Raw genomic sequence first — 14,507 nt, forward strand, 5'->3', positions numbered from 1 at the left:
CAACACATATTGGGCGATTTCAAATATCACGCCTGATAACATTTAATATATCTCACAAGGTTTTAATACAGATTTACATCACAAAACTCGTATTAAGCATTGCGATTTCACAAAGCCAAGGTGATAGAGAATACGTCAGTATCACCATTGACACCTATCACAAAATCGTATGACCATTATCAAAACACATCACTTATGGCCTTCATGTATCACAACAACGGAGAGGGGGTCTAACACCACAGCATCACAAAATTACATCACCGCTGCATATCACAGGACGAGGAAAATGATCACAAGAGCCGTGGTATCACTTATTGCCATCACTAATTCACGTAAAAAAAAATCCATTACTGCATCACTTTGTGCCACACCTCACCACATCGTACGGCGATATCAAAGGCCAGGTTACCCAGTGCATCACCAAGTGCACTATTACTTAACCACAGCATCACTTTGTATCTCATCACATCACATTACACCATATAACATATCCGAAGCATCACTCAATGTCATCACTAATTCACTTCATCACTAGACATTTTTCACTAATGCTACCACTGCATTACTTTCCGTTTCACCTCATCACATTACATCACCTGTCGACGCAATCACATCCGATGTCATCACCAATTCACCTCATCACAGTGGAAGTCTCCCAGTTGGTGTTTCCAATTAGGTGTGGTTTTAATCCCGCCTTGTAGTCATAAGGACCTAGGTTCATGTCCTTACGACCATTGATTTTCAAGAACACTCACTGGACTGAGTGGCCCACTAAATGGTACCACCACTAAATCACTCAATCACAAAAAATACCAACTCACCTAGACTTCCTTTCCCGTCGTCGGGGCGTTTGACCCAACATCAATAAAAGACACTTCCAGACTTGATCACAATAAGGATAAGTTCTTTCTACTAAGAATATTCTCGTAAATTCGGATTTTTTTCACCAATATTCGGTACGATTTTTTTTTATAATCAAGAAAATCTCGGTACAAGAGAAATGTGTTTTTGTTACGAATATGGGAGAACCTTCCGAATTTGAGAAACTTCCCAAAACAGTGACCTATCTGTAACATAAACATAAGCATCTTCCCCCTAACATATCCACTGAACTCACACACGACGGTCAAACACCACCTGACACATATCAACATCTAACACCGAAACTGAAGTAACTAACACATTACGATCCTATTTCTAACACCACCGATCACTCTCTATATTTCATTCTGGTTGACGCCAGACGTTCTATATTTCTATAACTTCAGGAAGGCTTAGAACAGATAAAGAGATTGATGCAAAATCTTATTGATTGATCTAATTATCCATTTACCAATTTAATCTATTGTTAATTTTTCGATGTAGTCGTGTGACAGCTACAGAGACACGCACACACATATTTGTATGTTATACGTGGTCCCCAATATAAATGTATATATATACTGTATATATATATATATATATATATATATATATATATATATATATATATATATATATATACATACACACACACACACACATATATATATATATATATATACATATATATACATATACATACATGTGTGTGCATGTGTGTGTGTGTGTGTGTATTCACCTTGGTCTTTGGATCACGTGTTGGACTCGTGATCGACAGACCAAGGTGAATACACACACACAGACGCACACACATGTATGTATATATATATATATACATATATATATATATATATATATATATATTATATATATATATATATATATATGTATATACTGTATATATATACAGTATATACAGTATACATATATATATATATATATTTATATATATAAATGTGTGTGTGTGTGTGTGTGTGTGTGTGTGTGTGTGTGTGTGTGTGTGTGTGTGTGTGTGTGTGTGTGCGTGGAGACGGGAACGCGATATATCCTCTCTGCCTCCGTGCGATTTCATTAAGCCAAGAAAAAGACCTTTAATGCCAAAAGGTTCAAAGCTCTCTCGGTGAACCCTGCGGCGTCTCCACTCGAGTCGACCTATGTCATTTATTACGGCCGTCGCCAGGCGATCTTATTAAGCAGAAGGTAACAACCGCGTCACCAGAATGATGCACTGTGGACTGACCAGAAGGAACTATGTACAGTACGTCACCAGGTCAAACGGGTTAATGGGATGATCACGTGACGGTGGCCCATCTCCTTGCATCACACTACCACACACTATCACGACATCACAATCATCACATCATCATTCCAAAATGAAAGGACAACACCCACTGATATGTCACAATGCACCCCACTCCCTACCACCACCCCCTATCCCCACACGATCACAAGATCACTGAGATAATGGGAAAATACGAATACTTTAATATCACAATACACAGCAAGTGACATCCCCTTCCCCCACACCCTCCAATGTCATAATGGATATGGTGAGCCCGTAACATAACCCGGGGCCACAATAGGTCACAATACATGGGACCTACTGTCATCACAATAAACAGGAATAACGCTTCCTCACTTAACTTTCTGTCACAATAACTTAGAATTAATCCTTTCTTAAATCTGCGTCCTTCCAAACTTCTACTTTGCTTCTACCAATACTTACTGGATTATATTCTCAGACCCTCAGGCCACAGTCTTACAATACTCGAAAAGACCGGCCTTCTAAGCCCTCGTCACAATACGAGGTAAACTGACCACCATACAGGTCTCCACTGTCACAATCCATGCGGTTGGTCCTTTTGTCACAATATTCGGAAAATATCTGCCCCCTCCCTCTAGGACTTTAGAATCACAATATTCCAAAAGACTTTGATCATCACAATACACAGGAGCAAATACGCCCCCGCACAACAAAAGTCATGCAATCAGTGAACACCCCTCCCTACCCCTCCTTCTTCCCTCACTCACCTTCTTCTTCCTCCTTCTCTCCCTCCCTATCTTCTTCCTTCCCTCCTTTCCTTTCTTCTTCTTCCTTCCCTCCCTTCCTTTCTTCCTCTTCTTCTTTGTCCTTCCTTCACCAGTTCCCTTCTATCTCTCCCTACTTCACTTAGTGTTCTACCTAATTCCCTACGTACCTCTCCCTCCCCTCCCTCATTTTCTCCCTCACTCTCTACCTTTTAACCAACTTTTTTCCTCTTTCCCGACTTCCCTAGCTCCCTCTTTCTCCCTATCCCTCACTAATTCCCTAACCCCCTAATTCCTTCCCTCATTTCCCCCCACCCTTTCTACCTTCTCTTCCCTCTCTCTCCCCTCTCTCCCTACCTAACTCCTTCCTTCCCTCCCTTTCTCCCACCTTTTCCACGTCCTCCTTCTTTCTCCCTCACCCCCAACTGCCCCACTTCCTCCCTCTCCACCTCGTGCCTCACGCATCCCCTTTTTCCCTTTTTCCCTCCCTCCCTTCCCGGCATTCTCCTTTCGTACCTCCACTCACCTTCTACCTTCCTCCCTCCACTGCCCCGTACCTTCCCCTTCCCCTCCTTCTCTTCCCCACTCCCTCCTGTACTGTGTCCCTCCCCCCTCGTGCACCTTCCCGCATTGTCATTATCATTCCCACATTATGGCGGAGCGCCATCATTAACTGAACGTCCGAAAACAAACTCCCCTGCGGCCTGTCGCCAGACGATTTTATTCACATGAGGGTCGATCCAGCGGTGACATGAAGAGGTCTCGATCGACCACGACCCTGTTGAAGCCGCGGGGTACGACCGGTGGGGGAATAAAGTCACATGCAGCGCTTGCCCACAGGTAAACATGCTGAAGGGTGCCACCGTATTGAAAGTGCCCCCGTCATGGAAATGTAAAGACGTGCGTTTTGCACGCACACACACACACACACACACGATGGAGCATCACGGGGATAAATGCATCGGAATTGTCCTAATTTCTTTACTGGGGGTCCGGCACAGCTCCGGACATGACGGTCTCTTTACCCCGAACCCCACCTCTCTCTTTCCTTTGTGTTCCCCTGAAGGTGACCAAGCCTAAACAGACGCGAGTTCTGATGTCAACATATTCACACACGTGATATTTATTTTGATAACATGATTATAAATAACTCAACAAACATAAGCAAGAAGATTAAATATAGAACAGTCAAACGAATAGAAAATGAAATGAAATTAAATGTATATCTTTCGGTTTACTAATCATAAAATATATCCATTATAACTGCCAGTATAATTTTCCGATCACAATAATTATCAATTACAATTGTAATTACTATCATCATTACAATTACTATTATCATAATTATCATTATCATTACTTCAGTATTATCATTATTATTATTATCATCATCATTATTATCATTACTATTATCATTATCATCATCATCATGCCTAGGCTTTTTCCTGTTGATATGGGGTATTGCCTACTAGTATGCCGGTCTGTTTTCAGGACAGCTGTTCTGGCTACCGATGCGGGGAGGAAATTGGTCCCAAGTTCCCTTCCTTGTAGCAGGTGTCTGCTATCCTCGTAACAAACCGAGAGGAACAGGTTATCTACTAAAACAAGGAACAACTCATACCCCAAACCATATAAAGAAACAAATGAAAATAAATGAATATATTAATAAATATATAGATAACAAAACAAAAAAGATTAGCGTGTCATGACCATAAAAAATAACCCTGTACCATAAATGCTGCTGCTGAAGAAAAGAAAGTTTCACCCTTCCACCAACCCCCTACCCAATTCTAGAAGGGGTCGATGCAACTGCTCCGTGTAGTGGTTCCACGGGAGGACCTCCAGGCAGGCTCCTTCCCAAAAACTTCTCCCAACAGGGAATTGGGGTGGTTCAGAATTGGGAGGCCGACCACCCAGGGACCTCCGCAGAGGAAGTTCAGGGTTCACCACTGTACAGGGAGTTAAGACAACAGCAAGCTACAGTACATCAACTACCATAACGTCAGCAACATCCAGCTAACCACAGCATCCCGCTACGACGTTACTGTTGACATTATGACGTTACAGGGTACCACGGAGGAACAAGGACGTACTCATATAGTAATACATTCATCTTCGCTACGTTTCAAGGTGTTTGTCTACGTGCCGTCGGGCGATCTTATTCAGCTGAAGGGAGGGAACTCGTGACAAAAGGGGGCTCGATCAATGGAGACCCTCTTTTGATTAGGAACAAACTCCCCTCAACTGAATAAAATCGTCTGGCGACAGCCAGAGCAAAATATATTGAGCGAGTCACAAAACTGGAGAGGTTGACAGAGAGAGAGAGAGAGAGAGAGAGAGAGAGAGAGAGAGGGGGTGAGAAAAGAGCGATTGGAAGTTCCCAGGCATAACAATTAGAAATGAATAGATACATGAAAAAAAATCAAATCATTAAATGAAAAATTAAAAAGGTAGTGGTCGACCCCATCAGTACATTACACGTCCTCATCATAACCACGACGACATGACACAGCTCGAGTCGTCTGTGGGCACCACAACGTGACACACTGTCACACCATGCAGCAACGTCGTAAAGCGGAATGCAATCCCACACGCAGTCACGCTCTCTGCATCATGCTCCATCATCACATCCACGTGATAACCCTGTACTGTTGACCTGTCATCACAATCGGTAATACATCACTATCTAATCCAATAACTCCTATTTCATCACACTATGAAAACATCATCACGCCAAAAGCCGTCACAATGCATTGTCTGAGTTCTGTTGTAATCCTACACTTTTAATCTAACATCACAATCGCTGATGCATCACTAACACGTCGCGTAGCATTTACTTCATCACAATTTCATCACTGCCTCACACAAACACCCACAATAACAACCACTACTAGACCGACCGTGTTATCACACTTGTGTGATGATGGTCCTTCACGGACATCAGTACACTACTCACTCGAAAACATCCGTTTCATCACAAATTTCATTACATACTCATCCACAATCACAACCAACATAAGGCCCCATCACATTCCTTCGTGATGAACTTGCAAGGAAAACATCACAACAACCGATGATGCATCACTTCACTCGCACTACACCACTTCATCACCAACAGTTGATCTGATAACATCATCACAACCTGTGATACTCCGGCTTCTCACATTTTTGTGATGACACCAATAAAAAATAGATAAAGTCATTAATAACTAAAACATCACTAACTCATACATCACCTCTTTTACTAGAACCTCATCATGTCATCAACCTAGCTAAAGCCATCTCGACTGACATCTCCGTGATGACTAAACATATATGAACCAAGACAACACTAAAGCATCACTAACTCGTGTGACGTCACTTATTTCACCACTTCTAACTAGCATCACGTTCTGTTGTCACTATCACTAAATTTATTGCCACCATTAAAACCACATCACTACGCCAATGGAATAGAAATCACCTGACAACACTACACAACCGCCATACTAATTAAATTTATTGAAACAATTCTTCTTTAAACCCCTACCCTACCGGGTGTCCCTTTTCCTTTTATTCTGCCTGCCGGTAGGCGTTCTGATTAATTTCCGTGTACCCCCCCCCGACCCTCCAGTGGTGACTGGATTCATTATATTGCCATTACGCTATTTATTCAATAATTAATATAATTTATATTTTCTATTAGGTTTCTAAACGTCATCTCAATAACGGGTCGTGAGAGAGGGGGTGGACCCTTCAGCCAGACGGCGACAAGGGAAATTACACACCCGCCTTCCTTCCTCAAGGGAAAAAAATACATAACTAGTTTCACCACAAAACCTCATCACACCGTGATCCCCCTGTATCACTACTACTACTACTACCACCACCACCTTCTCCACAACTACCACCACCACTATCATCACCACCGCCACTATCACCACCACCACCTCCTCCACGACCACCACTACCACCACCTCCACCACTACCACCAGCCCGGCCACGAGCACCACCACTAACACCAGCACCAATGCTTCTTCCTCTTCTTCCTGCTCCTCCCACACACCACAACCACACCACGGAGCCGCGCGCGTTTCAGCCGCGTCCAAACACACGAGTGAGGAGAGACACTCTGACGTTGGAGTTGTTGGCTGGTGGAGTGGTGGTGGTGGCGGTGGCTGGTGGTGGTGCGTGGTGATGGCGGTGGTGAAGCGGATGGTAGAGTGGTGGTTGAGTGGTGACGTGGGGGAATGGTGGTGTCTTGGTTAGTGGTGGTGGAGTGGTGGCAGTTAGTGGTTGTTGTTGGTGGGAAGCGTGGTGGAAAATGGTTACTGACATGGTGGAGGGTGGTTTGTGGTGCGACAAAAAGCGGCTGCTGGTGGTTGTGGTGATGCTGGGCATACGTGGACAGTTGATATTAATACGCGTTTCGCGATATGGTGCCACTGGGAGACAGACAACGTTGCCATACATGACGTCACCATGGTGACAAGTTGGCGTGACGATGGCTGGGGATATCGCCCAGCTGGTTGTGACGTCATCAAAGTTAGCGTGACCATAGCTGGGATAGTCCCCAGCTGACTGTGACGTCACATGCTCCTTGGTGACGTTTTTGTGACGTCACACGTTCAGAGGTCGTGCGACTGAGCACGGACATAGTTAACTGTCTTTTATGTGTTTATGCTAGCCAACGGTAGTCGATACATTCTGTTGTGTTGAGGAATGAGGTGTGGGAAAGAGATTCCCACCCTCCCCAAAAGAGTGCAATTAATCTTGGTTGATTAACGTTTTTCCTTGAACCCTTCCGTAGAACGTGCCAATTTTCCTTTTACTCTGGCTTCAACCAGACTTCATCTTTATTTTGTCTGCCCCAAAACTATTTTGAAATTACTATCTAATAACACTTTCTTCTGTTTTCTAATGGCTCGACGGCTGTCATGATGCTGAGGAGTGAGTACTAGAGCAAAAATAAATTTATAATCATTTTTTATTAGGCACGGTGACGATATAAACATTTTGTCCAAGGTCAAATAATTTCATGCATATGGGCGGCACACGTCATTGTTCGGGTTCATTTCAGACTGTTCCACCAAATCACAAAGACGTTTTCATTAAGAATTCTATTCTGGCTATCACCAGACGATACGATTAAGTTTGATGACCCCAGCATCCCGAATGATTTAAACATGGAGATATGGTGCAGAAAAAAAATAACAATCCCGTTTCATGTTCTCTTACGTTTTCTATGTTTACCTTCCTTGTTCTCTTTCGTTTTCTATGTTTACCTGAGATTCGATAGCAATAAAGTATGAATTACTGAAGTCATCCCTAGACAATAACATTTCTCTGTTTTATTTTTTTCCATCTAACATTAAATTCACATCATAATATCATTTTACTCGTTGAAGTCTATGGTTTCTCAGTTAAGAAATAACAATAAGTATAAAAAAGAGGCACATGAATAAATGATTACTGATAAATTTGTTACACCGGCAATCAGGTGTCAGTTCACAAGAGTGAAGAAATTAAAACCTCGACAGACACCGTAACATGCAAATAAATACATACAAAAATAAATAAATGAATAAATAAATACATTTTTGAAAAATTAAAGGCTTAAAAACAGTACTAGTAATGAAAATAAATAATAACAACAATACACAAGGAAGTATTTGCCATTCGTAAGAAATGCGAGCTAATTTCCATGACTCAAATTCCTGATACCAAAAATAAAACAATCGGTAATATAAAAAGCAGATTATCAAACCTTATATATATATATATATATATATATATATATATATATATATATATATATATATTTGGGATAAAGGCCATTCAGAATACATGTTCTGTTGAAGTCGACAGCAGTTACAGCATTATTCAGTTTGCTTTTTCAATTTTTCTAACGGTGTTCCGATCTTCGTAGGCGAGGGTACTAAGTAAGTTTCCAAAATCCATACTCGAGACGTCTTTCGGCCTTCACTCGGCCATCTTCAGGAGTGTAAGTATAGATGTGTTATGTTCTATGGACCCGACAAGAACATGTACGTGCAGATTGATGGAGTAGCCATGGGTTCCCCGTTGGGTGTCCTTTTTGCTAATTTTTATATGGGCTCAATCGAAGAGACGATATTTACACAACACCATGAGCTCAAGCCCTCCATTTATACAAGATATGTAGATGATATCTTTATCAGCGCTGACACAGAAAACAGTGTTTCTCAGATCATTGAGATGTTCAAGAAAAACTCCTCACTCAATTACACACATGAAATTGAGATTGAACGCAAACTCCCCTTCCTTGACACCGTTGTACTCAGAGGCACAGACAGTTTTTCCACGGAAGTGTACGTCAAACCGACCAATTTAGGATTTTGTTTAAATGGCGCCAGCGAATGTCCTGAGAGATATCGACGCAGTGTGATTAATTCTTTTGTCAAGCGTGCGTTCACACACTGCTCTACATGGACTGCTACCAACGCTGAATTGAAAAGAATCTCCCAACTACTTTCCAACAACGGCTACAAGAAAGAAGAGATAGACGATGTCATAAGAAGACGACTGGACACTTTCATGGCCCAAGAGACACACGTGGACAACCACCTGACCATCAATTTATATTATAAAAACGTTATGTCTTCTGGTTACAAACAAGACGAAAAAGTCATGCGGAATATCATTCAGCGTAATGTTAAACCCACCAATCCCGACACACACATCAAACTCACAATTTATTACAAATCCAAACGAACCTCCAATCTAGTAATGAAGAACAGCTGTCTCCCACCAACAAATACACTGCAAAAAGTGAACCTAGTATACCAATATACTTGTAATATTGGTGACTGCAGTCGCCTACCTACCAGGTATATAGGTTTCACTACCACCACACGGTCCAAAAGAATCACAGCGCACTTACAGGATGGAGCGATACGCCGCCATAACGACAGGACACATGGGCAAACACTGAGTAGAAAAATGATGGAAGAAAACACAGTAATCCTACACAATGAACATGACACCCGGAGATTACGAATGACGGAAGCTTTGTATATTCACAACTTAAAACCTGCCATCACCATTCAACATGCCACTCTTCCGTCAGACAGAAACTCACAAGCACCACACGGAGCGCCACAAGGACTTAGACAGACAGCACCCCACTTAAAGGTCACCCCCCCCAGTGCCAACATAAACCACATATAATCACCATTTCAACATAACACATCTATACTTACACTCCTGAAGATGGCCGAGTGAAGGCCGAAAGACGTCTCGAGTTAATATGGATTTTGGAAACTTAGTACCCTCGCCTACGAAGATCGGAACACCGTTAGAAAAATTGAAAAAGCAAACTGAATAATGCTGTAACTGCTGTCGACTTCAACGAACATATATATATATATATATATATATATATATATATATATATATATATATATATATATATATATAAGAAACCCATAGTCGGAGAAAATAAACTTCGAATGAAAGAAGATTCTATATTTCGGCTATCCACTGTAGCCCTCTTCAGGAAAGTACTTTCCTGACGAGGGCGGTTGATAGTCAAAATATAGAATCTTCTTTCATTCGAAGTTTATTTTCTCCAACTTTGGGTTTCTTGTGTGATATTTACAAATGTACTACTACATTTCTGTTTATATATATATATATATATATATATATATATATATATATATATATATATATATATATATATATATATATATATACATACACATACAGTGGCGGCAAAATTTTGACATTTAGGATTTTAGGACAATAAAAATCAAAAGTAGTACTTACTGGCCTTTTATTTCCACTTTGGTGCTACACTTAATATTTTGACATGTTACCCTTATTCTTGATAACCATCTGGATCCTTCTGGGCATCGAATTGGCAAGTTCGGTAAAGTAGGTGGCGTCCATTGTCGCCCACATCTTCTTCAGCTCCTCCTTCAGGACAGGGATGCTTGTGGGTCGCGACTTTTCCAGCTTGTTTTTCATCTGGTTCCAGGCATTTTCAATGGGGTTTAGGTCAGGGGAGTTACCTGGCCACTCCAAAACACTAATGTTATGGTCAGAAAGGAACTTTTTCACTGCCTTGGACCTGTGAGAGGGAGCACCATCATGCATGAAGTGGTCACACTCATGAATATCCCAGAAAGTGAGCATGTGATCCCTCAAAACCTCAATATAGTTACTTGCTTTCATTGTCACATTTGTGGGGAGAAAGTAGAGTCCACCCCTGCCCTTTTTCAGTGAGCCGTCTGAGCTCGGTGAGGGAGGTGGCCCTGTACGCTGCTCCTCAGTGCCCCTTTTTTTTACTTCTCCAGGAACTTTGGCGCCCTTTAACATGCCTTTCAGTGCTCAAGATGGGGCGTAACAAGCTTACTATGGAAGAAAAGAGCAGGGCCCTTGCTCTATTAGAGCAGGGAATCTGAGGGTGTCAAGGATGGCCATCTACACCCTCAAGAAAGCCGCCGCCGCCCTCCCTTCCGGTACTGTTCCACCAAGAAAGCCGGGCTCTGGGGCACCAAGAAACAAGGTCCTACGATGAGAAGTACAATCAGACCCACCCATTACAGCCGTTGGACTAAAGAAAAAACATCCGTAACTACTGAAAAACGTCTCTGTCAGAACCATTAAACATCGGCTCCAAAAAGACCTAAAGTTACCTGCTCGACGGGCTACCAAGAAGCCGCTGCTCACGGAACCCGTGAAGAAAAGACTAGCATTCTGCAAGAAATACAAGGACTGGACACCACAGCAGTGGCAGAACGTCATGTTCACTGATGAAAACACCTTCAGGCTGGTTAGGGGAGGCTCCAAGATCGTCCGTCGACCAAGTGATGTGTCAAGATACGACCCGCGGTACACGGTCAAGACAGTAAAACATCCAGACAGTGTGATGGTGTGGGGTGCCTTTAGTGGAAAAAAGGGCAGGGGTGGACTCTACTTTCTCCCCACAAATGTGACAATGAAAGCAAGTAACTATATTGAGGTTTTGAGGGATCACATGCTCACTTTCTGGGATATTCATGAGTGTGACCACTTCATGCATGATGGTGCTCCCTCTCACAGGTCCAAGGCAGTGAAAAAGTTCCTTTCTGACCATAACATTAGTGTTTTGGAGTGGCCAGGTAACTCCCCTGACCTAAACCCCATTGAAAATGCCTGGAACCAGATGAAAAACAAGCTGGAAAAGTCGCAACCCACAAGCATCCCTGTCCTGAAGGAGGAGCTGAAGATGTGGGCGACAATGGACGCCACCTACTTTACCAAACTTGCCAATACAAGCCCAGAAGGATCCATATGGTTATCAAGAATAAGGATAACATGTCAAAATATTAAGGGTAGCACTAAAGTGGAAATAAAAGGCCAGCAAGTACTACTTTTTATCTTTATTGTCCAAAAATCCTAAATGTCAACATTTTTTGCCGCCACTGTATTTATATATATACATATATATATTCACACACACTGAATGGTCCCCAGTGCAGATCTTAATCTTTTTTCAACCACATTAACTTTTTACTTTTAATTCCATGTCATCACGAACGAGACTGACAATGCGCTCGTCGGAGACATATACGGAAACTGATACGAAGCGAAGCCAAGGGCTCGAACCTCAGCTCAGACGTATCAAAGTAACAGTGACTAACCACTACGCCATCAAGAGAGATATAAGTTGAGTGCAATTTCTTACATTTGTATGCTCGAGCCAAATACATATATACGAATTTTGTGCTCAACCCATCACCGCTATGATGGTACAATGGTAGTATGTGCGCGTGGGCAAGTGTTATTCACACACACTGAATGGTCCCCAGTGCAGATCTTAATCTTTTTTCAACCACATTAACTTTTTACTTTTAATTCCATGTCATCACGAACGAGACTGACAATGCGCTCGTCGGAGACATATACGGAAACTGATACGAAGCGAAGCCAAGGGCTCGAACCTCAGCTCAGACGTATCAAAGTAACAGTGACTAACCACTGCGCCATCAAGAATAACACTTGCCCACGCACACATACCATTGTACCATCATAGCGGGGATGGGTTGAGCACAAAATTCGTATATATGTATATGGCTCGAGCATACAAATATAAGAAATTGTACTCAACTTATATCTCTCTTGATGGCGCAGTGGTTAGTCACTGTTACTTTGATACGCCTGAGCTGAGGTTCGAGCCCTTGGCTTCGCTTCGTATCAGTTTCCGTATATGTCTCCGACGAGCGCATTGTCAGTCTCGTTCGTGATGACATGGAATTAAAAGTAAAAAGTTAATGTGGTTGAAAAAAGATATATATATATATATATATATATATATATATATATATATACATGTGTGTGTACACACATATATATACATGAGTGTATGTGTGTATATATACACACACACACACACACATATATATATATATATATATGTGTGTGTGTGTGTACACACATATATATACTCTACATGTGTATGTATATATATATATATATATGTGTGTGTGTGTATTATATATATATATACATATGTATATACTAATATATACATACTAGCGAAATTACTCGCACGTTGCTGCGAGTTCGTGAATCATCTCACCTAACCATACCCCACCTAACTTTAACCCTTAACCCTAACTAAAATATATAATTTTTTAATGAAACATAGTTATCCAAGTACCTGGAGTGATAGGGTATCAGAATATATATGCTTATGGGGGTCTATCTGGAAAACCCTAGGAAGAATTCGTGAACATACAATCAACCAAATTGAGAGACAAATGAAAGATAGTATTCAAAGTACCTTAGGTTACAGGATTTCAGAATATATATGGTTATAGGGGTCTATCTGCAAAAACCTAGGAGAAGTTCGTGAATAGTCTCTAACCTAACCATGCCCCACCTAACTTTAACCCTTAAGCCTAACCAAAATATATATATTTTTAAAATGAAGTATAGTTAACCAAGTACCTGAAGTGATAGGGTATCAGAATATATATGGTTATGGGGGTCTATATGCAAAACCCTAGGAGTTCCTGAACAAACAAATAAATAAACAGACAGACAGACAAATGAAAGATAGTTTTCCAAGTACCTTGGGTTATAAGGTTTCAGAATATATATGGTTATAGGGTCTATCTGCAAAACCTAGGAGTAGTTCGTGAATCATCACTCACCTAACCATAACCCACCTAACTTTAACCATTAACCCTAACTAAAAAATATATATACATTTTTTAAATGAAATATAGTTATCCAAGTACCTGGAGGGATAGGATATCAGAATATATATGGTTATGGAGGTCTATCTGCAAAGCCCTAGGAGGAGTTCGTGGTCAAACAGAGGCTACTATTTTATTATAGTAGATATATATATATATATATATACATACATACATACATACACACACACACACACACATATATATATATATATATATATGTGTGTGTGTGTGTGTGTGTGTGTGTGTGTGTGTGTGTGTGTGTGTGTGTGTGTATACACATATATATATATATATATATATATATGCGTAAATAACCACTAGGAAAAAGTAAACTAACGAAGCAGAGCGCTTTCGTGTAATTACATCTTCAGTGCAGATACAAAGAAGGAATTATAAGATGAAGAAACA

The 14,507-nt window shown here is 41.2% G+C and overlaps 1 protein-coding gene across 1 annotated transcript in view; it reads right to left on the reverse strand.

Annotated features, from left to right (window-relative positions):
• The window catches only part of LOC143028809 (uncharacterized), a 202,936-nt gene extending 195,411 nt beyond the window's left edge, over positions 1-7,525 (reverse strand). Inside the window, exons 1-2 of the mRNA XM_076191172.1 lie at positions 7,451-7,525; positions 6,935-7,046 (exon numbers count right to left, since the gene is read on the reverse strand). Coding sequence (XP_076047287.1) covers positions 6,935-7,046; positions 7,451-7,525 — 187 coding nt within the window. The remainder of the gene's footprint in view (positions 1-6,934; positions 7,047-7,450) is intronic.
• Positions 7,526-14,507: the final 6,982 nt, after the last annotated feature.

The sequence above is a fragment of the Oratosquilla oratoria genome, chromosome 10, assembly GCF_046742065.1.
Source record: "Oratosquilla oratoria isolate Oo_2021 chromosome 10, ASM4674206v1, whole genome shotgun sequence".
In the NCBI taxonomy this organism is placed as follows: Eukaryota; Metazoa; Arthropoda; class Malacostraca; order Stomatopoda; family Squillidae; genus Oratosquilla; species Oratosquilla oratoria.